This window comes from Coffea eugenioides, chromosome 1 (assembly GCF_003713205.1).
Source record: "Coffea eugenioides isolate CCC68of chromosome 1, Ceug_1.0, whole genome shotgun sequence".
Lineage (NCBI taxonomy): Eukaryota > Viridiplantae > Streptophyta > Magnoliopsida > Gentianales > Rubiaceae > Coffea > Coffea eugenioides.
Window position 1 is genome coordinate 50,071,647 of NC_040035.1, and position 25,606 is coordinate 50,097,252.

The 25,606-nt window shown below is 34.7% G+C and overlaps 3 protein-coding genes across 3 annotated transcripts in view; 2 read left to right on the forward strand and 1 right to left on the reverse strand.

Annotated features, from left to right (window-relative positions):
* LOC113774256 (trans-cinnamate 4-monooxygenase-like) overlaps positions 1 to 202 on the forward strand; it is a 4,381-nt gene extending 4,179 nt beyond the window's left edge. The window contains exon 4 of the mRNA XM_027318813.1: positions 189 to 202. Within this exon, the coding sequence (XP_027174614.1) occupies positions 189 to 202 (14 nt within the window). The remainder of the gene's footprint in view (positions 1 to 188) is intronic.
* A 269-nt stretch (positions 203 to 471) lies between these two features.
* Positions 472 to 5,627, reverse strand: LOC113783588 (putative disease resistance protein RGA3). The gene is made up of 2 exons (XM_027329777.1): positions 5,548 to 5,627; positions 472 to 4,397 (listed from the first exon to the last, which is right to left on the reverse strand). The coding sequence occupies exon 2, from the start codon at positions 4,379 to 4,381 to the stop codon at positions 656 to 658; it is 3,726 nt and encodes a 1,241-aa protein (XP_027185578.1). The 5' UTR covers positions 4,382 to 4,397; positions 5,548 to 5,627; the 3' UTR covers positions 472 to 655.
* Positions 5,628 to 18,821: 13,194 nt separating this feature from the next.
* On the forward strand, positions 18,822 to 22,345 carry LOC113783598 (trans-cinnamate 4-monooxygenase). The gene is made up of 3 exons (XM_027329784.1): positions 18,822 to 19,621; positions 20,361 to 20,494; positions 21,566 to 22,345. The coding sequence occupies exons 1-3, from the start codon at positions 18,837 to 18,839 to the stop codon at positions 22,162 to 22,164; spliced, it is 1,518 nt and encodes a 505-aa protein (XP_027185585.1). The 5' UTR covers positions 18,822 to 18,836; the 3' UTR covers positions 22,165 to 22,345.
* Positions 22,346 to 25,606: the final 3,261 nt, after the last annotated feature.

Below are 25,606 nucleotides of genomic sequence, written 5' to 3' on the forward strand. Positions count from 1 at the left end.
CACCCACTAAAAACTGCAAAATTTTGAAATTTTCCATAAATATGGCAATTGGAAATGGTTGTGGATAACCATATCAGACACGAAAATTATGTTTCGCAATAAATTCCAGGTATGGTCTCAAAAAATTGCTGTCATCAACCAACTTTCGAACACTGTTAATTCTTTAACAAGTTGAAACATACAATCAGTAAAAGGAAGTTAAAAGTGGTAGTAGATCACAAATGAATATCTAAAAAGTGGAAACTCAGAGAAAAAGACACACAAACACATTAACCGAGAGGTTAACTGGAAAGCAGAAATTCAGAGAGGACCAAGGAAAGATTTTGCAACAGTTATTCGGCAAAAGTTAGGCTGCACAATTAAAGATTCGATTGAGAAACAGTATCAATACATTACCACTGCCAATACTAAGAAAAGCTTTCAAGGGAAAAGAAATAAATATAGATGGATAGAAGAAGCAAAAATTAATTCACAAAACTGTGTAGTAGTACAGAGGAATACCTAGTAGCTTTTATTGGGGAAACTGACAGTATTTATGAACTCAAAATAGAAATGGAGATTAGCCTCTGATTTGCTGCCTATCAATGGGAATGTCGGAGATCTTCGACCACTCAGAATTGAGGAAGGTGCTGCTGCTGCTGCTGCTTTCTGGATTTCATCTTTCCTTTACAAGAGGACACATAATAATCTGCAGCTCTCTTAGTCTGGTGAGGCTTCTCATAGATTGGTGAGAGGGTAAATTCTCCAACTTTTCACAATTACAGAGATTGAGTTGTTCAAGTGAGGAAAGCTTTCCAAACCAATCGGGTAATGATTTTACTCCAAAATCATATAGTCCAAGAGTTGTTAGGGCAGAGAGGTGCTGAAGTTGCTCGGGCAGAGATTCCCAATGAGGCCATCCTCTCAGATGTAAATATGAAAGGGAGGGGAAGTAGGGGTGCAGTGGTGGGAGAGCATCAAAGAGGACTAGGAAGGAATGCAACTCTGTGGTGGTTTCTGAGAATGGTCCGATTTCTAAGTATCTCAAGCTTGTAAGAGAACAAAGCTTCCCATTGGGCAAGTCGGTTAATTTCTTACATTGTGATATGTCCAGGTAAGAGAGAGAAGGTGTTCGGGTTAAATCAATTGGAAAGGAGATAAGATTGGGACAGCTATATACATACAATTCCTCGAGAGGAAGAGGAGGACAAGTACCGAAGGAGGAGAAGCGTGAAGTAGTGGAACCCCACTCTGACTCAGATATTTGGGGGATGGATAAGTGGGTTAACCCATCGCAACGAGAAATGCTTAATTGTCGCAAGGCAGTGAGGTATCTGCGTCCCTTGGGGATTGAAATTGACTCGAGCGAGTGGCACTCAGTAACAGTTAATTTCTCTAGGGACTCGAGGCCAACCAAATGTTGAGGAGCATTATTGTCAGTACCAGTGTGCTCAAGCACTGATTGACAATTTGGTCCTTCTAAAGTTTGAGGAACATCAAACGGAAAATCCGAGAATTGGGCCAAATCACCACAATTGACTAACTTCAGATGTGCAAGATTTGGATTGTTTTGAAATAACATATTTGGTAGCTTGGTAAGCCCATTCACACTCTTAACGGAAAGTCTAGTGAGAGTGCTGACTCCGCTACAAATACATGTCATTAATGCTGATCCATTTTGGGTGTTATCGATCTCCAATTCCTCGAGACGTGGAAAATGACTTGGAAAAGTGGCTAATTGAGGGCAATCAGTAATCCATACCGTATGAAGGACTGGAAACACCACCACTGTCCCATCGTGAACTGGTGCTTCCATCCATTCCCTCAAATTTGGCATTTTTTCTAGAATGAGAAGTTCAAGTGCTAGAAACAAGCTTAGGGGTCTTTGACTGCTACTGCCACTATGCATGCCTGATCCGCCATAAAAAGAAGGGCCTATACTTGTTACGCTGTCAAGTCCTTTCAATTGAAGAGATTTGAGCAAGGGCATGTTTCCAAGAGTTGGTAACTCTTTGCAGTTTTTGCAATCTTGCAATTCAAATTTCACCAATTTCCCAAGTTTTCCAATCCACGTTGAAAGTTTATCACCAAAAAATCTTTCAATAATCAAACCTTTCAAATTTTGGTGAGGATGCAAGCCTTCCAGCACTCGATTGTATTCACTATCATTATTTCTTGAATTATCTATTTCATTCCATAGTAATCTTAACTCATCAATGTTTGGCTTCCCAATCAGATTTGCAGACTCAGCTTCTTCCTTGCTTTTCACTAATTCAAGATTACGTAACTGAAGTCGTCCACTGAGATTCTTCAAATTCCTCAATTCTCCAATTTGTCGACCTCTTTCTTCACCAATATTGAAAAATGGCAAAGTTTGGAGAAATTGCAACTGTCCGATCTCAAAAGGCATGATATCACTTGATTTATGATAAGAGAAAAAGTCAAAGTGCCTCAAATTCACCAAATTCTTGAAATTCTTAGGAAACTTTGTCAGTGAGTCACAATATTTAACTCTTAATGTCTGCAAATTGTAAAGTTGACATAGAGACTCAGGCAATCTATTGATTGAAGCTCTTGACGAATCAAGATATCGCAAATGAGTTAGCTTGCCAATTGATTTAGGAAGCTCTTCGACACTCGATGCCCTTAAGTTCAAAACTCGCAACATAAAAAATGACATCTCCCTATCATTAAGTGATATGTTTCCCTGCAAAAACAATGTTGTAATACATTTGAAACTTTTAGTGGAAGGAAATGTCATTTCTTCTTGTATTCTCTCCAATGCAAGATACCGAATAGAAGACGTTTCCATATCAACACTACCAGACTCTGTCAACCTTAAAGTTTTGGAATTGGAAATGTATTGCACCATATCATGCACAAGATCATGCATTTTGCAATTCAAAACATTCCCATAATCATCCTTCCCTGCCTCTTGAAATATGTTACTATCCAACAAAATGGTAAAATACCTGTTACCAACTTCCTCCATATGCATATCGTCTGTTGGATTTGAATGAAGAAATCCTTCTGCTGCCCAAAGTTGGATTAATTGATTCCTTTCCATTTGAAAATCCTTGGGAAAAATTGAACAATATGCAAAACACTTTTTAAGAGAAGGATGTGAAAGATGATCAAAGCTCAACTTCAAAATTTCATTAACGTTACTATTTTCACCTCCACCTAAAATTTGAAGCCCACTCTCTAATTTTTGCCATTCATCTGGTTCCTTGTTGCGCAGCATACCACCGAGAACACTTGTAGCCAATGGTAAGCCTCTGCATCTTTGCACAATCTTCAACCCTATATCTTTCAACCCATCGGGCACTTCCCCAGCACCAAATGCATTTTCTTTGAGAATGTGCCAACATTGATCATCTGATAATTGTTTCAAGGAATAACCCTGAGGAAAAGAAATTCTGGTGATGTCTACCACCTGTTGCTCACGAGTGGTCACAAGAATCCAACTCCCCATGGCTTGGCTAGTACCTTTCAGAGACCCAAGAAAATCATTCCATAGCATGGACTCCTTATTCCACACATCATCCAAGACCAATAGGTATTTTTTACCGTCCAATAATGCCTTAAGCTGCTTGACTCTGGCTTCCCTATTCTTAGCTTCAGGCTCTTGACCTTGCAGTGATTGTAGAATCATTCCAAATAGCCCATTGGCAATGAAATCCTGCGAAACACACACCCATATTCTCTTGTCAAAATGTTTTTCAATCTTTCTATCATTGAAAACTTTTCGAGCCAAGGTGGTCTTCCCAATCCCGCCCATCCCTACTATAGGGAGAACGGAGATAGTTTCATTATTATTTGTGGCAGTCAATTGTGTTACTATTGCTGAGACATCATTATCTCTTCCAACAAAACTCGCATCAACAGTAACAGAGTCAGTCTCTCTGTTCTTTATAAATGCTCCTCCGCTAGGAGGAGAAAGAGCAGGTGCATCTCTAGCTCCATTCTGTGACTGGAGGAGGCCAAGTTTCGTTGCTTGTTCATGGATACTTTTCAAATCCATATTGATTTTTTGAATCTTGCAGGCCATTTTGCAACGAAATGCAATGGGATTGGAGAGTGAGAAGAACAAGCATACCTCCCTCTTCATTTGGTTTTGAATCTCAACTTCGCGCCGGATCATCTCATAGGTGAAGTCATCCAGCACATTTTCAGCATCGAAAGCCACACGTTCAAGGTTCTCCAGCCATCGCTTCACGATCTCTTTAGTCACCTGCTCTTTCTCTGCGTCACGGAGGACAGCCTGGATCAGTGTCAACGTATCCTTCAGTTTCTCCAAATCTTTCTTGAAGCCAACAAACTGGCCAATTTGTTCGGAAGCCAAATTTATTGCCTTCTCCACTAGAACTTGTACTGCGGATCCGAGCAGTGCATCCGCCATCAGGTCAGGTCGATATCTGGGAGAAAGAAAGAATTTGATAGGTTTGAGAGTGTGGAATGGAACCGGGCAACTTGCAACTTTGAATGTGAGAGGAAGAGTAGAATGTAGCAGTAGATGAAACTGAAGTCTACTAATTGGTGGTGGTTTTTAAGCTTTTGAATACTCTTATTAGAATTGCAGCAGTAACAGGAAAATGAAAAGGAAGAAAAGGTTCCCGACAAGCAGACATGTGATAGACAGGAAAGGCAATGAATTCTTTACTTTTCTAGCCATCACGTTACTGTGCATTAACAACCCACCATTACTAGGAGATCCAATCCAAAGAAACTGTAAGAAAATTGCTAACAAATAGTTTTGTAAAGCAGAAGACATTTGAAACTGTAACCACAAATAGATCAAAAGCTAATGTACCAACTTTATTCATCCCGAAGGAGCACGCCGCAAAAGGAATAGATAAAAGTGATTTTCTATGTGGAACCACCAACTTTATTCAGCATTAAATCAAATGCAATAAACTGGAAAAAGGGTGACATTGGTTCAATAATAATAAGAAGGTTTTATATCCTCGTGAGCAAAAACCATCATAATTAGTACCATTATAGTAGTAGTGGAAATATATTTCAAACAATAGATGTGTTTGGATAGGAGAATATTTGGAATAATACTATAGTACTTTTATGATATAACGTATATAAGATAAAAAGATGGTTAAAAATTGTGTTTATAATAGAATTTCAATAACATTTGAATTTTTTTGGCAAAATAGCAATTACAACTTTAATTGTTAAGCATAATGCAAAAGAAATTTTCTGATATCCTATTACTATGAGCTGAATCTTCTTAGACTACACTAATGAATTCGGGGGGAGAAAAAAATTTCTTGTTCTGCTTGAATTGGTCTTCACCTGTGGTTACAGACTTACAGTACAATATCTCACACTCTACCCACTCTTGTTCGATTAAGCATCAAGTGATGGATTTTATCTAATCTAAGTATACAAAAAGCACAATCAAGTACCTTGTAAACAACTAATACATGTAAAATTTTAGATTTCATTCATTAGCAATTGTGGAAATTGATAAGACAAAAATGGAATTCCTTCATATATCCCAAGTCAATGTACCCGTAATATGAAGGAACTATCAATGAAAGAGAAGATTATTACCTGGTCTTGGAGCAAAAAGATGGTCTCTTTTTTCTCTCTAGCAGTGTCAGAGGCTGTTGTGAAGAGAAGGAAGAGTGAGATGAATTTTTGATTGAGTGGGCTTCAGACGGAAGCTAGAAATCAGGGGGAATTTAATTTTTCCCTATGAACCTTTTAAGGGTAAAGCTGTCATATTGTAAAAGTAAACTGTAAAAAGTTTTCTTCTTTTCCTACCATTTCAGCCGAATTTTGGGTGGAAAATACTTCTAAAATTCATAGTCAGCAGATTTTTGGTACTGCTTTGGAAGTTCGTTTTCTTTGAACTTCACTTCAGAAGTAATAGAATTTCTCAAAGAAGTTATGGCTAGATGGAGTTCACAATGCTTTAGAAAAGTGTACTAGTTCATTTAGCTTCCTAAAGCTAGAAAATCCAGATGACAGAGATAATAAATAATATGTACCAATTAATTCCCAAATATTACTTTTTTTTAGAAGATTAAAATCATCTTACTGCTGAGTGAAAAATCAGATGCCAAATATTCGGGCAAAAGCTAGTAGGACGGTTTCTTAAACAAAAGCCAATATAGGATGACTTTCAATGTTCTTGAATGTCTACAAAGGATCAATGTGTGAATTGTGAATTGACCATCGAAGGTGGAAATTTTTTTTTTTTTTTGACAGTAAACATCTAAGGTGGAATTCAATTCCATCGAGAAAAGGAAAAAGAAAAATAAAAAAAAGGGAAGCTAGAGTTCAATTTCTCAGCATCTAACTCTGAAAAACAACAGCTTGCATTTACTAATTGGGCTGGCATTGAAAAATTACAGTTTGCATTTACACTCATTTGTTATTTGCTAACTTTTTCTACTTTCTTCTTCACGAGTAGACAGACTTGCACGAAGAAAACAACTAAGCAGAGTCTGAAACGCATAAAAGCTTGACTGAATCCATGCGCTCAAGAATTGTGAAGCTTTGGATAGTGTATTATTTGAAATATTATTTGAAATAATTACTGTAGTACTTTTGTGATGTGAAGTATGTGAGATAAAAAGATGGTTGAAAATATAAAAATATGAATTGAAAAATGTGTACATGATGCAAACAAAATATTATTTAGGATAATTTTCCTATCCAAATAAACCCAATAATGAACTTAGTGAGCCATTTCAATAATTCACTTTGGATGGGATTGAAAAGAAACTTACAACCATAGTCATCCATGGCAGACAGCTAGACGCATTTTGTTAGATGCATTTTAAATTGGGATAATTTCAGAAACCTCCCCTGAGGTTTCTGACAGTCTCACTCATCTCCCTTGAACTTTGCAAAATATCAGATACCTCCCTTGTCAGATTATTGGGCCCTATTTGTGATATCATTGATGATGAATTGACAGATATACCTTCATAACTTATGATATATTTTGAAGCTATTTTGACATAATTAGTTAAATGAGTAAAAGAGATATAACTTTTGATATAACTTATGATATATCTTCTATTCCACTTTATACTTTTTATTCGTAGCACAATCAACAATGAAGAGTTTAGCACTAGTGTTACCTTTATCTAAAGTATGTATTTCATGTTTTTTTTTTGTAAGACAATTATCTAGTGTAACTCATTACTTATATTTGAGTAAATTTGGTTTTCAAAAATTCAATGATGTAAATTGTATATTACATCATCTCATAAAGGGATGCGACACAATTTGGGTTATTGAATTTTTTGAAAATCGAATCTACCTAAGTTCTGGTGTTCAAACGAAGCTTGTTGAATAAATTCGACTAATTATAGTGTGAATTAATTTTTTTTTTAAAAAAATCACAACTAAAGTATCTAGCACTAAATGAAATGAATACTTCATTTCATTTTCCACAGAGAAAATCGCAAAAAGAGTTATTAAACTATTGAGAAATTGGTTATTTGATCGTTACCCTATTTATTTAACTGCAATTGCCATTCACTCAATTAACCAAATAGTGAAAAAAATTTTGTGACTTAACTAGTAAAAATTTATACTTTTAATCACTCAAATAATATTTTTTTATGACTTAACTAATAAAAATTCATACTTTTAATCACTCAAATTATAAAACTATACATTTTTTTTTATATCACGAGAAGTATGTTTCAATTAATTGAATGATCATATTAGCTAAATAAATGTCTAATAGCTAGAACAAAAAAATATAAATAAAATTGTAACATTGCTTGAAGAAGCCATCTGCATTTATCTCTATCTGGTTCAACTTATTATTTCTTTTTTTTGGCTTTTGCTTTAGCTCAAGTTGTGGATAAGCAAAAAGGGCATATGTGGAACACAAATATCATCTCACTCCTCAAAATATTTTTTTAATACTCATTTTTCTGACATGGGCTGATCTTGTTACTCCAACTATAAGTTCAGGGGAGGTATCTGATATTTTGCAAAGTGCAGGGGAGGTGAGTGAGACTGTCAGAAACTTCAGGAGAGGTTTCTGAAATTATCCCTTTTAAATTTAAAAACTGTGTCTATGCCCTAAAGTCTAAAGCAATAATTCACTCTGGACCAGTTCAATAATGCACTCTTGGTGGGATTGAAAAAGATGCTGGAAGTGCATATGAACTTTCACCTTTAGGCTCTGGGTCGATGCATGCAATCAGTTGTGACTTGTGAGTCAATATGGTTAAATGGTTTCTGGTGGTGTTGGCACGAAAAATCCCGCGCAAAGAGCGGAAGCAATTTTTACATATATAAAATTATGTGAAAAGAGGAGAAGAATAAATATTCAATAATTTATTTTACTCAAAATTTAATAGTAATAAATACTAAGTCGTACCCTTTCGCTCACAACAATTCACAAATCTCAATTATAAGATTTTCTTTCATGTCTAATCTTTAGATTCAAATCAACTATCCACTTCAATTAATAATCTACTAGAGTGGTAGTATTTATAGACTCTAAAACAAATATAATTGTGAACCAAAACTTATTTGGAAACTGATTTGAGATTTCCTAATCTAATATGGAAACTAAACAAATAAGATACCAAAAAGAATTAGGGAACTAAAATACTAAAATAATTTGGTTTAATTTCCTTCATGTGATCACAATTTCCTCTTACAGAGAAAAGATCAAAAGTTCTAGTAGTTTGATTTGTTAGAGATTTGTCATTTTTTTTTATAGTGAAAATTACAAACGGTCACATGCTATTCAACCGCTATTTCACACTTTTTATGGACATTCGTGGACATCAAGAAGCAGCACTTAACCTGTTGTTGGATTGAAAGTGTCGAAACCATTTCAGAAACTTTTTGGCGGATGGATCCACCATCACAATTGCGGATCTGGTCGTGGATCCACTATGCTAAAAGAGCCTCAGCGTCTCGGACGGATCACTCTTGCTTGGAACCAAATTTGTTTTGCACATTGTGACCACAGAATAGAGAGCTCCTTGGACTCAATCCGTTGCTAGAATTCAGCTCACCAAGCCTAGATCCATAGCCAGATCTGGATCCACAGAGGGATCCTCAACCTCAAGGATCCACTCACGGATTTTGTGTCTAGTTTTGCCCAAAGGTTCTGAATTTCTTTGTTCCAACAAGCCATGTTTCTATTTCATTTTACAAACTATTCCAACAATACATATGTTCTTGTGTGGTTAAAATTACAAAACTCAAACTCATTTAACGCAGTCATTCATGGCGGATGCATCTGACAGAGGCACCCTTTTTTCTTGTGTTTTTAGGCTAATCTGACTAACTATTAACTTGATCCCTGACTTTCAATGAGCAGAGTTTTAGAAAGAAAGAAAGGATTATATACACCTTCTGAAAAATCTTTTATTGTGATGCAAGACATGCAATCTCGGTGCATTAAAAATTCTTAGCGAAACAAGTTAGATACTAAAATTACATGTTTAGAAACTGAACTGAACAATGTACTAGATATTAACATATGTGTAGATGCACTGTTCATCTGTTTAACCTGCTGCAAACTTTTAAAATTTTGCTGTGTTTCAACAAAGTTCAAATAGCGAAGTTTTGGCCTGGGATTGTTTCTTAGAAGAAAGCCATCCTCAGGAAATGCATATGATTTCTGCTCTGTGGAATTGGTCCAATTAATGTACTAGTGACTAGTAACTACATTCAATTTGATCATGGTAGTGAGGTTTTCATGTTTCCTCAATCTTGCACGTTTTTCGAGTCGCTGACTGATTATCAAACAATTAGCAAAAACTTAGGAGATGATTTCATATGCAAAAAGCTAGCGGGATGATTTCTTTAGGTTCCTGAACGTGTCTAGCATCTAAGATGGAATTTGATTCCTCAAAAGAAAAAAAATTTAATCTCTATAAAGTGGAAAATACTACTTGATCAGGTTACTTGTTTGGTAAGCGGAGGAGTAATTACTTGTTCTGGTTATGGTGGTTATGTAATACAAATATGTTTTATTATGATGTCGAAGGTTAATTTTTATATGACCTATATAACAATTTCTGTCCCGTACCATAGACAAATTATTTGGAATAAGGATGATCAATAAAGCATTGAACCCCACCAACGTTATCCAGTTGACTATAGATTCATCCAAAATCCTATGTAACTTTAATCAAATTTCTTTACAGATTTAAGAATAAGAAAGCCGATGACAAATGAAACATGAAGGAAGTTACTTGTGAAACAGGAAGACAATACCATTGACATTATTTATTACCATTTTCCCTCTTGGGCTCTAATCATGAAATAGTGACCAAAAAGAAGAACTTACTAGTGGGCTTAGACACATTCAAATTGACCTTATAAGCCTATGTTTATGTGTCCCTTCCTAAAAGCTTCCTAAAGGCACAACCCAAGCCACCGTGCATCTTCTCCTCAACATCTTAACATTTTCCCAGCTTTGAATTCACTCTTTTTGTTTATTTATTTTTTATTTTATTGTCCTTTTGTCTCGTTCCTTGTGGTTCCTCAAAGTACTTGTAAGGCCACTGCTACGTCTTTAGCTTGGCATTGAAATGACCCAATATACAGTTTAAAATAAATAACGAGCTAATATACTGACTCCATCATTGTATGATTCTTTTGCCATTTTATCCATGATTCTTCAATTGCCCTTTTTATCTCATAGGCTAATTATTCAAGTGTGGTATAATGCTTCCTCAACTCAAAAAAATAGAAAAGCAAAAAAAAAAAAAAAAGGTTATTTGAAGGCTTCCCATGCACCAATATACTATTCAGCATTTGACTTGTGAGTTTGATTTATTAGTCTGCAAAAAATCAAACAAATTGTTCCTCACATATTGGTTTTGTACCTTTTACATCCCATATACATAAAAAATTAATTTTTTATCACTTGCATATAAAATTATAACTTCTCATTCCTCACAAATGAAAAATTTTTAACCCCTCAACTCATTTTTACTCATATTCTTGCCAAGATGAAAAAGCATGTGTAACTCATGCCTCACAAACTTCAAGGGCCAAATAGGAAGATTGTAGGAATAAATAGAACAACATCTCTCATATTTCTTTTTTCATTGTCATATTTTCCCGACCAAGAATGTGGCAGTAGCCTTGGTTGCCTCCAACTATCATACTAGCGGTGTTACTATCAATCGCCACACAAAATTTTACCAAAAATTAGTTTCTCACTTAGTTTTTTGCGTAAAATCTATTTTATGTTAGTTTTTTATCTAAAAGTAAACGAATATGGATAAAAAAATGGACAAAACACTAGCAGGTAGAATTCGATTTTGATATTAGTTTCGTGCTTTTTTCTAAATTCATACAGCTAATAGAAAAAAAAAACTAATGCTTTTTTTTCTTGATATTAGTTGTGGCAAATTCTTCCCGCTAGTGTATTTTTCTATTTTTTATCCAAATTTTTCTTTTTTTTTTTGCAAAAAACTAATATCAAAATCAGTTTCTACATGAAATTTTGAGTGGGGAGTTGAATTTCAGCGAAATTTGTGATTGAAAGTGGTGGCGATCCATGGCAACACCGCCAACACAACGGCCGGAGGCAACCATGTCTATTGTCACATCTTTGGCTTGGAAAGTATGACGAAGAAGAAAGAAATGTAAGGGACATTTTCCCCTTTATCTTTGTGATTTTTTATTTTGTCTCTAATATTTGTGAGACATGAAATACACATGATTTTTTCTTTTCAGTAAGAATATGAATAGAAATGAGTTGAGAGACTAAAAATGTGCATTTTTATTTGTTAGGGTCCAAAAATCTTCATTTTATATGTGAGAGAGATAAGAGGTACAAAGTCAATATGTGAGAGATGCAAAATCATTATTTCATATGTAAGACACGTAAAAAGTACAAAACTAATATGTGAGGGACTATTTGTTTGATTTTCCCTCAATCTACAGTAGTTTTTTTAAATTCTTTTTTGTTGTTTAAGTGTGTATATTACATTGCTTGGTAAAAGTGTTACTTGTAATTGGTTATCTTACTTAGGCCCTATTTGATAACCTAACTCAACATTTAAATTTAATGAATTCAGATCTTAACATGTTCAGACGCGTTTGATAACAAAAAATTAAACATCCGAATTAATTAAGTGGCACTGAATTTTCTTGACAAAACTTGTTCCAAAAAATAAATGATAAATTATTTACTTATCATTGATAATTAAATTATTAAATGATAAATTATTTACTTATCATTGCTATATGTGGTCACAAAAGTAAAATTGTGATTAGGGAGGTTGGGGAAAGTGAACTTCTTAATGAGATATCTTCCCAATCTTTGTTATGGTGTAGTCAAATTGACTTTAGTAAGGATAATAGCACATTGGTTTACGGCATATTACCAGCAATAGTGTTTCAAGATAGGGATATCATACAGGTACATGCACCAGTAAAAGCTATATTAGTACTTGCTAATTTCTTGGAATTAAAAGAGGGAACAAATAGGTACTTTGGTCTGCAATTTCTGGCTGGCTTGGCCTGTAATGGCTACATAGGAATTCTCCTATCTGTTTCAAATCCAGGAGTAACAGCAGGACTTCTAACCTTGCTTGGTTGTGTTGATGCTAACCTGCAAGACCTTTTGAAGGCAGTAGAGAAATCCCTTGGTTTGCATTATCCGGATCAAGCTGCTCTTAAAAGATTATTTATGGTTGGTGGTGCTACTTCTAGAATTTCAGCTCTTGTTGCTCAGCTAAAACTAATTCCAGGGCCTGACTTTGGGAGTGATGGGCAATTTAAAACTTTAAAGGTGGGAAACATTTTAGAGCCACAAGGCCTGGCTGACCACCAACCTTATCAAACTCAGAAGAATCAGCAAGCTTTGCTATTTCCTTATACTACTTGCTTGCTGCGAATTGCCAAATATCAATCTGAAGACTTTGTTTGGAAGCCTGAAACTTTGTTCGACATCCTTGAGGACAAGGATTGTTGCGAGGGGGAGGTATTGTGATGGAGTAGAGAAGCTATCTAAAGATGGAAGCAAGACTTAGGCAGCAGGAACAAAGAAGGCGTGAATGTCAGAAGTAGAAAGGCGCGATCACTGGGCAAAACAATTACAAAAGGCGTGAGTAAGCAGAAACCAGGAAGCAAGAACATAAAGGCGTGGATACCAAGAGCTGAAGGCGTGGACATTGGTTCAAGAGGTTGTCAAAAAGCGTGGCCGACGAATCACGCCTTTCCTGGGGTTTCAGTTGTTCTAACAGAACTTCAAGCGCGGCAACTTGTAGATGCAACTTGCAGATGCAATAAGACACGTGTTTTGCTTTTATTGGCCTAGTTAGTAATCTGTTAGGATTTGTTAGCTTTATAAGGAGGCCTCTCTGCTCAAGTAGCAGCAGCTTTTGAACATTATTCATCCAGATTCGTCTGTATTTGCTTGAGGAACAATCCTCAGCTTCCCTCCCAATTTTTCCTACAATTCTTACCCCTTCTTAGCTTTTATCCGCCATCTCTGTTCTTGAAGTTGTTATCACGATTCAATTAATAAAAGTTCAGGTTCTTACATAAATCACTCTATTGATTCATTGTTTATTGATTCCTTCATTTTAATTTGTTCCTCCCTGGTTCCTGCAAAGAAACTATGGCCTCTCTGGTTTCTGTACCATAACAGTGGTATCAGAGCTAGCTACGAGCCATTGGGAATGACTAAGAATCAGGACGAAATGAGGAAAGAAATCACTGAGCTAGGGAGTGTGGAAGGAAAATGTGGAGGAATTCAGTATGAGCTCGTGAAAATTCTACAATGACTATTGCTTATTGTGAATAGAAACTTGCAAGATTAAAAAGTGAAAATTTACTAGTTTAAAAAGCTGCATGTGAAATTATGATATTTTATTAAAAAAAAAACTGAATGTGAGAATGATATTGCACTCATAACGAGATTTTGAATGAACAGAATTGAGTTATACACTTAATAAATAAATAAAGATGGGCAATATAATAAAGAGCACTAGTACAAGACAATTCTCGAAACAAAAAAATATTTAGAATAAGAGTAGCTATGTCCAAAATCCAAATTCAACTGTGTCGCTATTATTCATTTCTTGTGGCGGCTGGGGAGTTTGACTTTCTCTGTCTCCCTTGCTGCCTCATTTTATTTTTTTTTTTAACCTTCTTCTGTCGTTAATTAATTGCTCAGGCGGGAGGGCCGTCGTTAATTAATTTATGAATAAATGGGAAAGAGTTTTCAAAAGGTCTTAACCAATTTTCAACGAAAACTGAACAAATAGATTGACAAGAACTTGGGTAGACAATCAGATAGTTTGCAATTTAACCGAGAGAAATAAGTACAATTTTTGGAGGAAAAAAAGGTACAGTTTTTGAAACCAAAAGGAGAAAAATAAAATGTTAAGTCATGACGACCGAGTGTGTTAAAAAATGATATAACCATTTGGATTAGCCGTTTTTTAGGGTGTTTTTGAAAAAAACTTTACTGTAGCAGAGTTTTTAGAGTATATTTTGGAATATTTTTAAAAAATATTTTGGGATATTTAAAAGTAGAAGAGTTTTTAAAATATATTTTGAGATATTTTTTAAAATTTTAAACTAATTTTTAGATTACCTTTTAGAGTACTTTTTAAAATTTTTTATTATAGTTCAAAAAATAAAAAATAATTTAAGAATATATTTGTGATACAAATGAATACTAATTTTTACAAATAATGGCCAGTTCAAACCTCTTTTGAATTGAAAAGGATAATTGATTTCACTATCTTAATGTCGCATCAGATTCAGAACTTCTCAATAATACCCCAATACCACATCTGAGTTTCCTATATTACCCTCCAAGGTCAGCTTCGGGCATGGGACCAATTATTGTATTGTAAGGGAGATTTTGGTAATTAACACTAAATTTGATATGGCATTAAAATTTGACAGTTTTCTTTTCTTTTATGTCAATTCTCCATGCAACATATTCTACGTTTCTGCTTTTTCTTCAATACCATGAGCATTTTCTTTTCTTTTCTTTTCATGGACAGGGATCTAGTCCCTCTTCTCCTTCTCGACCAATTGTGTCATTTTGTATATATATATTGGAAGATATATTTGATCCGAGTGTAAGATAAATGTTTCACAATATGTTGAAAATGAAAAGATTTAAATTTTGTTCATATTCATTAGTGATTTTATATGTAAATTTGAACTCTCTCATGAAAAGTTGTGTTATAACTTATAACCGTACCCATTAGACTACTTCAATTCGTGTTATAAAATTTTCCTCTAAACCGCTAAAATTAGGTAGAACGTATTTTCTGGGTGATGTAATGAACGGATCGAGTCCAACGGCACATGTGAACGACTGCAAAAATAAACCAATAAAAATTTTTAAACTCTTTTGACATCTACAGAACTTTAATAATACACGCTATACAAATCTTTAAGGCATGAATTTTTTTTTTTTCGAGTCAATTCCGATAACTTCCACTTTCAAAAAACAAAAAAAAAACCCACTTTCTCTTGGACCTTACATCTCTCTGTCACAGTGTTCAAGTGCAGTTGTCTATGTTAACAAAGATGACTGATTAAAGCAAAGAACAGCTCTAGCAAATTTGGTTTTGAGTTCCTTGCGATCGGTCGAGTTCCGCTTTTGAAATAGCATAGCCGCAGGGCCCCCTTCAACTTTTCATCATTCGGATGCTTCCACACATGCATAATTATTCATGTCACCTTCTGAAATTATTTTCTAGCTGCTGAAAACACGAGTCCTGTCCTGCTCTACGCTTGCACGGCATTGAAACCCTGCACGTGAAAGCAAGCTAAATAAAAATTTTACAATTTTGTAATTTAACGCGAAGAAGAATGCTGCCTCTTTTCCCGCGACGGATGGGAAATGGAGTGTTTGGTTGAAACAAACGTAGACAATTACGAAAATAACAGTTGATGCCATATGTCAGAATTAGAGAGTTTTGTGATGTAGGAGAGTATGTAGCTTTCAACTCTGCTGTGGTGGAGGCCGGTATCCACTTATATCATATGCAAGTGGAGAGACGTTTGATTAGCTTTTAAATTCTGTTTCAATACGTATTATATTTATTAGGATTTCAACTTATCAAGTTGTACTTTTTTAAGTTCTAACCTAATTCTGGTTAAAGGATAAGCCGGGAACACAAATTTTCTTTTTCTTTTTTTTTTTGTTAATTAGAATTAGAGAAAGAAACCACAAATAATTTATGGTAGGTTTTAAACATATTAATCTTCATTGCTATGACGAAGTATTCCATTTTCTTCAAACCGCAGACGAAAATATTTTTCAGTGCCTTGGAATCTTCACATTGTATGGATTGCGGGGAAAAAGCTTTGACTATGCCGGCATATTCTTGCCAGTTAACTTTTGGATTCTAGACAAATGCTGCACCGTCTTACGTGGAGATTTCGTGCATTTGTGTTCTGGAATTCAGGACTCAAAACATTTTAGAATTGGTCTTTCTGTTGTGACAATTTACTATTTTTTTAAACATGTACACCGTAATTACACGTCCTTAGTGGCTTTTTTTTAAAAAAAAAAATTTTGGTTCTGAATTATAAGGAGATTGCAGCCCGCGTGCGTTATGTATGTATAGTTTGGAGCAGATACAATTGGTTTTAGTAAAATTTATATGATTATATTTTGCTCTATAATTTGATGTATACACATAAATTATTTATATAATTTTTATACGTACAACAAAAGTTACAATGATCGGTACTTCATATAAACACCCAAACTTATGTGAGTTTATAATTCAAATACGAAAGAGTTACGATAAACTTGTTAGACGGGCGTACACGCAAGAAGCAACTCCAACGGAGTGCACAAGAGGTGTAACGAGGATTGGTTACCATATCATCCATTGTGGCCGATCGTAATGGGTGGGTAATACCCATTACATGCATCATCCTGATGATACGGTCTTAATGGGGGGCCAACCCATTTAAAAAAATGTCAGACTCCTTCCAAATTTTTGCCCAGCAAAACGTTAATGTTTCAACGTTAATTTTTTTTAACGGTACACTTAAATTTGCATAATTATTTTAGAAAATAAAAATATCTATTAATAATTTTTAATTTGCAATAATAAGTAGTTCTGCAAACAATATCATAATTGTTTGCCATAATATTTTTCAAAAAATAAACAATATATTAATTTTTGAGAGATAGCAAAAGACTATATTGTTCAAACTTAAAAATAATATATTATTTTTAGAGATAAAAAATTCAAAAGGTAAAAAATCTAATGAAAGTTAATACTTATTTTTAAAAAATAACCCAAAATTATTTTTAAATTACTTTTATTAATTTATGGGCATATGCAGTTAGCATTATTAAAATACAATTTGATTTTAAATTGTGGACCCATTGCATTACACATTGTTAGAGTATAATCCATATGCGGTGAAAAGCATAATAAAAAATAATAAAAAGAGAGAGAAAGTAGAATGCTGATTGTGACATGTGTATTACACTCTAAAGAGCGTAAAATTAACTGTGGATGCACTTGTATCTACGTAACATTCTAAACAACAAAATTATATTTCCACGTGAAGATATGTCTGACACATGCCTGCGGTAAAATAGCAGGAAAACTATCGGTAGATTGTGAGTTAAACGTTACGGGTATTCAATTCCTGATGAGTGGATGTCCAAAGTGGTAGGGACGTAGGATTAACCTGTTTTGGTTCAACAGAAACCTTATACAAATAGTAGGGCAGTACTTATTTAGGACGTGTTACATATGATGATGAAATAATTTTTCCCACAATGATGTGTACCTGGTTAGATAAAAGTTATGTCTTAGAATTATGTCAAACGATACAATAACTCAAAATTTGATTTTAAGTGCTTCCTTGTCATTCATACAAAATGGTGAAGTTGCAAAAAAAAAAAAAAAAGCATCACTTGCTCATTTATTTGTTGTTGAACAAGCTTTTTGTAGACAATTAGACAGTGCATTACTTGGTAGGAAAAAATTCAAGCGAGTTCGACTCCTATTATCATTATGAGTCAAATCATGCCTTTGAAACTAAAGTCACTTATAGGAGTTTTTAGAATTCATTCATCAATAAAATGCTTACACCGACAACAAGATTCGAATGCACAACCCTTTACAAGGAAGCAGTCGGTCCTTATCTCGACTTATATTGGCGGCAATGGTCCTTTTTCCTTCCTTGCTAAAGGCTTGTGAGCCCTCGTCAATTCGGTCTGATTCTGCCACGTTTCCACATTTATGGCATGAACATTTGAGGCCTTACACTTTGCGTAATTATTTTGGCAAACTAATTGTAACATGCAACGGATCTTCTGTCCCATACCCTATGCCACTCTCTGTCTCACTTTGTATTATATTGCTATTTCTCCTATATAAATGTCATGTTTTAATTCTTTTTTGTTTCCTTAACATTCAATAGCTATTAACTAAGTAATACACAAAATTTAACAAACTCAAAAGATCAAAATGCATAAAAAATGAGATTTTTTTTAATGAATTTTCTACTGTATTTTTTAATTTTCTATTATATATTACTTTTTTGAACCTGTTGTATTTATTTTTTATTCAACTAATAGTTATTGAATGTTAAGGAAACAAAAAAGAACTAAAACATGATATTTATGTAGGAGAAATAGTAATATAATACAAAGTGGGACAGAGAATGACACAGGATATGGAACAGAAGATCCGTTGCGATTGTAACACTTGTCGTTATTGAAAAAAGAAACCACAAAAAAAAAAAAAAACAATTAGACAACTGCCCCCCCTGCTATAAATTATAGTCACTCCGGCACCGATCCCACTCCATCACCCAACCCACTCAACCAAACCAAACCAAACCTAACCTCCCACTCTCAGTTGATTCCAACACAAACCGTCATGGATCTTCTCCTGCTAGAGAAGACCCTTTTGGGACTGTTTGCAGCCATCATAGTTGCCATCGTTGTTTCTAAATTACGGGGCAAGAAATTCAAGCTGCCTCCAGGCCCAATCCCAGTTCCCATTTTCGGAAACTGGTTACAAGTTGGTGATGATTTGAACCACCGCAACCTCACTGACTACGCCAAGAAATTTGGAGAAATCTTCCTTCTGAGAATGGGCCAGCGCAATCTTGTGGTGGTATCATCCCCTGAACTTGCCAAAGATGTCTTGCACACCCAGGGGGTGGAGTTCGGCTCCCGCACCAGAAATGTGGTGTTTGATATATTCACCGGCAAAGGCCAGGATATGGTCTTCACCGTCTACGGCGAGCATTGGAGGAAGATGAGAAGGATTATGACTGTCCCCTTTTTTACTAACAAAGTTGTTCAGCAGTATAGACACGGTTGGGAGGCAGAGGTTGCCCGTGTCGTGGAGGATGTTAAGAAGAACCCTGAATCCTCCACCAATGGGATTGTCTTGAGGAGGAGGTTGCAGCTCATGATGTACAATAATATGTACCGAATCATGTTTGATTACCGATTTGAGAGCGAGGATGATCCTCTGTTTAACAAGCTTAAGGCTTTGAACGGAGAGAGGAGTAGGCTGGCTCAGAGCTTCGAATATAATTACGGTGATTTCATTCCCATCTTGAGGCCTTTCTTGAGGGGTTACTTGAAGATCTGTAAGGAGGTTAAGGAGAGGAGACTGCAGCTGTTCAAGGATCACTTCGTTGACGAAAGGAAGTAAGTTTTAGTTTCTGAACTTTTCTCTTCATACATTACTTATCTGAAACTCCATTGATCTAATGTAGTTCGATTAACGATAAGTAGCACTTTTTTTGTAAAAAAGTCTCCTAGATTAACTAAGGATATTATATATTGGAATAATACGTAGAGTATTATTTGGATAGAGTACATGTATATGATTGATGGAGTATTTAGGGGAAAAACCCTTTTTCTGGAGAATGCTAAGAAGAAAAGTTTAGGACGTTTCTGGATTCTGACCTTGTAAATGCAATCTTAGCCCTTAGGAGTTGAGGATGTCTAGTTTATCCAAGAAAATTTTTTTTTTTTTGTTTTTTTTTTTGGCCAGTGAATCTTTTTGTCTTATGCATTTGTTGTCCTTTTGACGTCGGGTCGGCTGATTCGTGTTCAAACTTTCTAGCGATATTTCGTTTATGCGTTTGACCGTGACAACCTCTCACAAACAAAGAAAAGATAAGCGTTGCTTGTTTATTTAACTAGAAAAAACAAAATTGGTACTTCTTGCTGTAATATGAAGTATGGATAGCTTGTGGGAATGTTTTCCTAGGACTTGGAAATGATTTGTATTATTTTTTTTCAACAAACAGAAATGAAGTATGATTATTAGTTTTCCATTTTTTTTCTTTCAGCCTTGCTTGTTTTGCAGCACAAACTGGAATCAAATGAATAGTCACAGTCTTAATAGCTTGGCTTCTTACTTTGTATTTTTGGGTTGCAGGAAGCTTGCAAGCACAACAAGCATGGATAGCAACAGCCTAAAATGTGCCATTGATCATATTCTTGAAGCACAGCAGAAGGGAGAGATTAACGAGGACAATGTCCTTTACATTGTGGAAAACATCAATGTTGCCGGTAGGTTAACTTCTCACTTCATTAACTTTTTCATCGATTTTACCCAGCCCCACTTTGGATCTTTTTATGAACTGTTTTCTTTGGATAAGCGCCCTTTCATCTTAGAAGATTAGATGGCCATTAGTTTATTAGCAGTAGCGCACTAATAGAAGCATCCTACTCAGCCACCAACCACCAAACGTGCAAGTAATTATGAACCACTTTTTATTTATACCTTTTCGGCTGGAGTTGACGAATTGCTGGATAAGTAACTAAGGTTTGGTATACCTTTTTTGTGTTTCCGCCTGTAAAAGAATGTAGTAGTGGATTATATGATTGTCAAATGAAACTGAAATAAAGATCATGTACATGAAGCAATCCTGTCACATTTTTATGCCAACATTTACCTTTTCTGAAAAAAAAAAGGGTTTCTTACTCAGAAGTAGAAGGGCTAACATGCACCTTTTACTCAGAAGTAAAAGTTTCTTAAATTTGGCCTTCTCTGGAAGATCTGGATGTCATTTGCAGATATTTCTCATCTACTGCAATATTCATTTCTGATGCTGTGATTCGGCCTCTGTTTTCATCGATTCCCTCATCAATTAAAATTGTCTGGCCAAGTTTGTTGTGCATCATCAACACTAGAGAAGCTGTAGAATTATACTTCTCTGTCTGTTTCTCACTCTGATAGTCTTGTTTTATTTTTTTATTCATTTCAAATTATAGTACACTTTTTAATTGAAGAATATATTTAATTTTTAACTTCTCTAAATACCTTGATTTAATGTACTTTGTTATTAGTTAGTGTAACCTACCTTCTTCAACAATTACTTTGATTCATGCCTTGAATGGTGCAACCATGGACTGGAATCACTACTTAACTTACTGGGAGTGCTTTACAATCTATAAAGATTTCTGCTCATCTTTATGCCCACAATATGATTTCCTTTTGCCTGAAATGAAATTTGATGAAAGGAGTAGAACATCTAAGCATGATTGAAAAAAGATCAGATGACACTCTTGAGATTTTTACTTTCCGAAACTTGAAACTCTGCGACGACTTTAAAGTACTAAATAAATTTTCATGAACAGCTATTGAGACAACGTTGTGGTCAATTGAATGGGGCATTGCGGAGTTGGTAAACCACCCACAAGTCCAGAGGAAACTGCGACAAGAGATTGATACCGTGCTTGGACCTGGTGTGCAAGTCACTGAACCCGACACCCTCAAACTACCATACCTTCAGGCTGTGGTCAAGGAGACCCTCCGACTTCGAATGGCAATTCCTCTTTTGGTGCCTCACATGAACCTCAATGAAGCCAAGCTGGGCGGGTATGATATTCCTGCCGAGAGCAAGATTTTGGTCAACGCTTGGTGGCTCGCAAACAACCCAGAGAACTGGAGGAAGCCAGAGGAGTTCAGACCAGAGAGGTTTTTGGAAGAGGAGTCTAAGGTTGATGCCAATGGCAACGACTTCCGATATCTTCCATTCGGTGTTGGTAGGAGAAGCTGCCCTGGAATCATCCTTGCATTGCCAATTCTTGGTATCACTTTGGGACGCTTGGTGCAGAATTTTGAGCTGTTGCCTCCTCCAGGGCAATCCAAGATTGATACCGCAGAAAAAGGTGGACAATTCAGTTTGCACATTTTGAAGCATTCCACCATTGTCTTGAAGCCAAGATCCCTCTAGACGTGATTGTAATTGTGTGATAAAATCGGTTTATTGCAAATTACATTAAAATTGTCAGTGTGTGGTTTTGAAACTCTTTTAATGTGTAGACATTCGTTCACAATCTATGTATTCGCAAAGACGTTTTTACCATAAATCTGTCGTACAATCAGGATCTGATATAAGCATTACTGAAGTCAAAGAACAGCATGCGATCCTACAGCCCATTACGTTGTAACTTTCTGAACTTTTTACCCTTTCATGTACTGCATCCACTAAATGACTAAAGATTTGCTGTCCACCACCCAGTCCCCAGCCCAACTGTCACCCCCAAAAAAAATGAAAATGAAAATTTAAAAAGGAAGAAGAAGAAGAAGATGATGATGATGATGATGCAGGGAGACGAGGTCTAGGATTTAAGTATTGGTCGTTCTATGGGTTTTTTTTTTTTTTGCCCTTTTCTCCTTCGTCCTTTGGGTCCGATATATCATTTCACGCGTCAATATCATTGAACATAATTGTGTCCTTGTCGGACGGTACTAAATCATTCTCATTACCAAACTCTCGACTCATGACACCAACTAGGGGTCTCTTCCAAGTTTGCAAGGAATCATATGATCAACGAGTTCTCTCCTTCGGCAGTAAAAAAGAGCTATTATTGTCACCATCTGCCATCTACCAATGTGGTAGTTGTGTAGTCATCCGCCACCCACTGGCTCAATCAACACTTCTAATCTCAGATTTGCTCGACTTCACCGTGCAAGCAATACCAACAGCTTTAGAGCTGCCCAGTCTTTTTCTGAGACTTTGACTCAGTATTCAAGTGTCCAATTTTGATCAAACCATCCGCCAGTCCTCATCCCGCACGCACAACATGCATGTTCAGCAAGCTTTAATCATTCCGGGTACGGTGCAAACAACTTGTTCAATTCCGAGTATTATATGATAATGATTTATCATTCATACGATTTATCAGTTGAGCTGATGGATCATCAATCTAACATTCCAAATTGGGGTAAATTCTGTAGTGTATTCACATATTTCAAAGACAGGTGTGGAAAGTAAATTATATGGCAAAGAAGCAGGCACGTGGAAAGGTAAAGAATATGTCAAAGAAACTGACATGTACAGATGATGAAAGGAATATGTTTACAAAAAGCAAATAGTGACTTATAACAGGCACGGGCCGGTTTGGAAATGTTGTGTATGGCAGAAGTTTGAAAATGTATTGGGGCGTCACGGAATTAACATATATATAATGGGTCTAGAAATAAAACACCAAAGAGAAAGGGTAAGCAGTACTAAATACAGCCATGCTTGGTACATAAAACTGATTTTTATGAAAGTAAAAATATATTTGCCCATAACATACCTATTCTTTATAATTTTTTTTTTTTGCATTACATCAACAAAACACTAGCTATTTACGGGTATTTTATTCTGAATCATTACATTTATATAAAATACATAAATATTTGTAACTAAAATTGAAAAAGTGTTACACTAATATTTTTACGAAAGGGAAACTAGTAAATTTTATATTAAACAAATTTTAAATATGTGAAAGTAAAAAATTTTTGCCCATAACATACCAGCTCTTTATGAGTTTTTTGCATTACATCAACAAAATACTAACTATTTATGGGTATTTTATTCTGAATTATTACATTTATATAAAATACATATATGTTTGTAACTAAAATTGAAAAAGTATTATACTTATACTTTTACGAAAGGAAAACTAGTAGATTTTGCATTTAACAAATTTTAAATATTTGAAAGTAAAAAAGATTGCGCCCATAATATACCAGCTCTTTATGGATTTTTTTGCATTACATCAACAAAATACTAGCTATTTATGGGCATTTTACTCTGAATCACTACATTTACATAAAATACATAAATGTTTGTAACTAAAATTGAAAAAGTAATATACTTATATTTTTACAAAAGAGAAACTGGTAAAATTTGTATTTAACATAAATTAAATATGTTAAAGCAATATTAAAGGTGATTTTATTAGTTACTTAATTTGTTGGTAAGAAACAAGGTTTCTTTTGCAAAATTTGTTCATTGGATATTTTTTTCAAATAATTAGGATATAAAGGTAAATTTTCACAATCTTTTGTTAGCAATAGACCCCAATTTCCTCTTAGGCAGTGACGAAACCAAGATTTTTTCCTTGATGGAAGGGCCAAAATGATTGATAAATAAAATTATTTTAATATGTTATGTTCAAAATAATTTTCATCTATTTAAATATATGACATCCTAAAATATCAAATATTAACTTTAATTATAAAGGTATGTCTATTTAATAAATATGTAGCATAGTCATAACTAAAATTAAGACAAGAAATAACATTTGATTAAATATCTTATACGAAAAAATGCACTTTTCATCCTCAAAATTTGGGTGGTTGGCCAATTTCATCCTCAAAATTTCACCCCAAACATATTGCATCCTCAAAGTTTCGTAATTTTGGCCAATTAAGGACAATTGACGGGAAATGAAGAATTAATCGTTAGAACCAACGATTTTACCCAACAAAAAATGGGTAAAATCGAATAGAGCCATTTTTAATAGAACAATTGCAACGGACAAAAAACTCAATTCTTCTCCTTCTTCGCTCTGCCTTTCTGTAACCCCAAAATTTTTTTGCCAATCTTTAAAATTTTAACAACCGTTATACAAATTTCAAAACAAATAAATTCATTCTAAATTTTTATTTGGGATTATTTCATAAACCAAATCGCGGTCACTTTGTGTAAAGTATCACTTTCCCAAAAAAGACCAGCTCTTTATGGCTTTCCTCCATTATAAGAACAGAGTACCCATTTTTTCATAACTAAATTTATTTATCGAATAAAATAAAAATAAATCCATTTTCTAATAAAAAATCAGCTCTTTATGGCTTTTCTATATTATAAGAACAGAGTACCCATTTTTCCATAAACAAATTTATTTATCAAATAAAATAAAAATAAACCCTTTTTTTCAATAAAACACCAGCTCTTTATGACTTTCCTCCATTATAAGAACAGAGTACCCATTTTGAAGGCAAAAAGAAATTTGTTTATCGGATAAAATAAAAATAAACTCATTTTTCAATAAAACATCAACTCTTTATGACTTTTCTGCATTATAAGAAAAGAGTGTCCATTTTGTCATAAACAAGTAACTTCTTTAATTAGAAACCATCGACCCCTTAGCAAAGACGATCAAATGCAGCAAGATGATTTTTTTGCAAGAAAGTTGCCAAAAGTAGCTTTGTGACTGTAGTTGCTACTTTTTTTTTTCAACAATTTATTTAGCAAGAGGTATCATTAATGTCAATATTGAGATATAGCAAAAATTTTATATGAAATAACAAACCAATTTGTCATTACAAATACAAAACGAGCAACAATATATTACAACCAATACTATCAACAGTACAAAGCACAAAGATACTCAAATCAA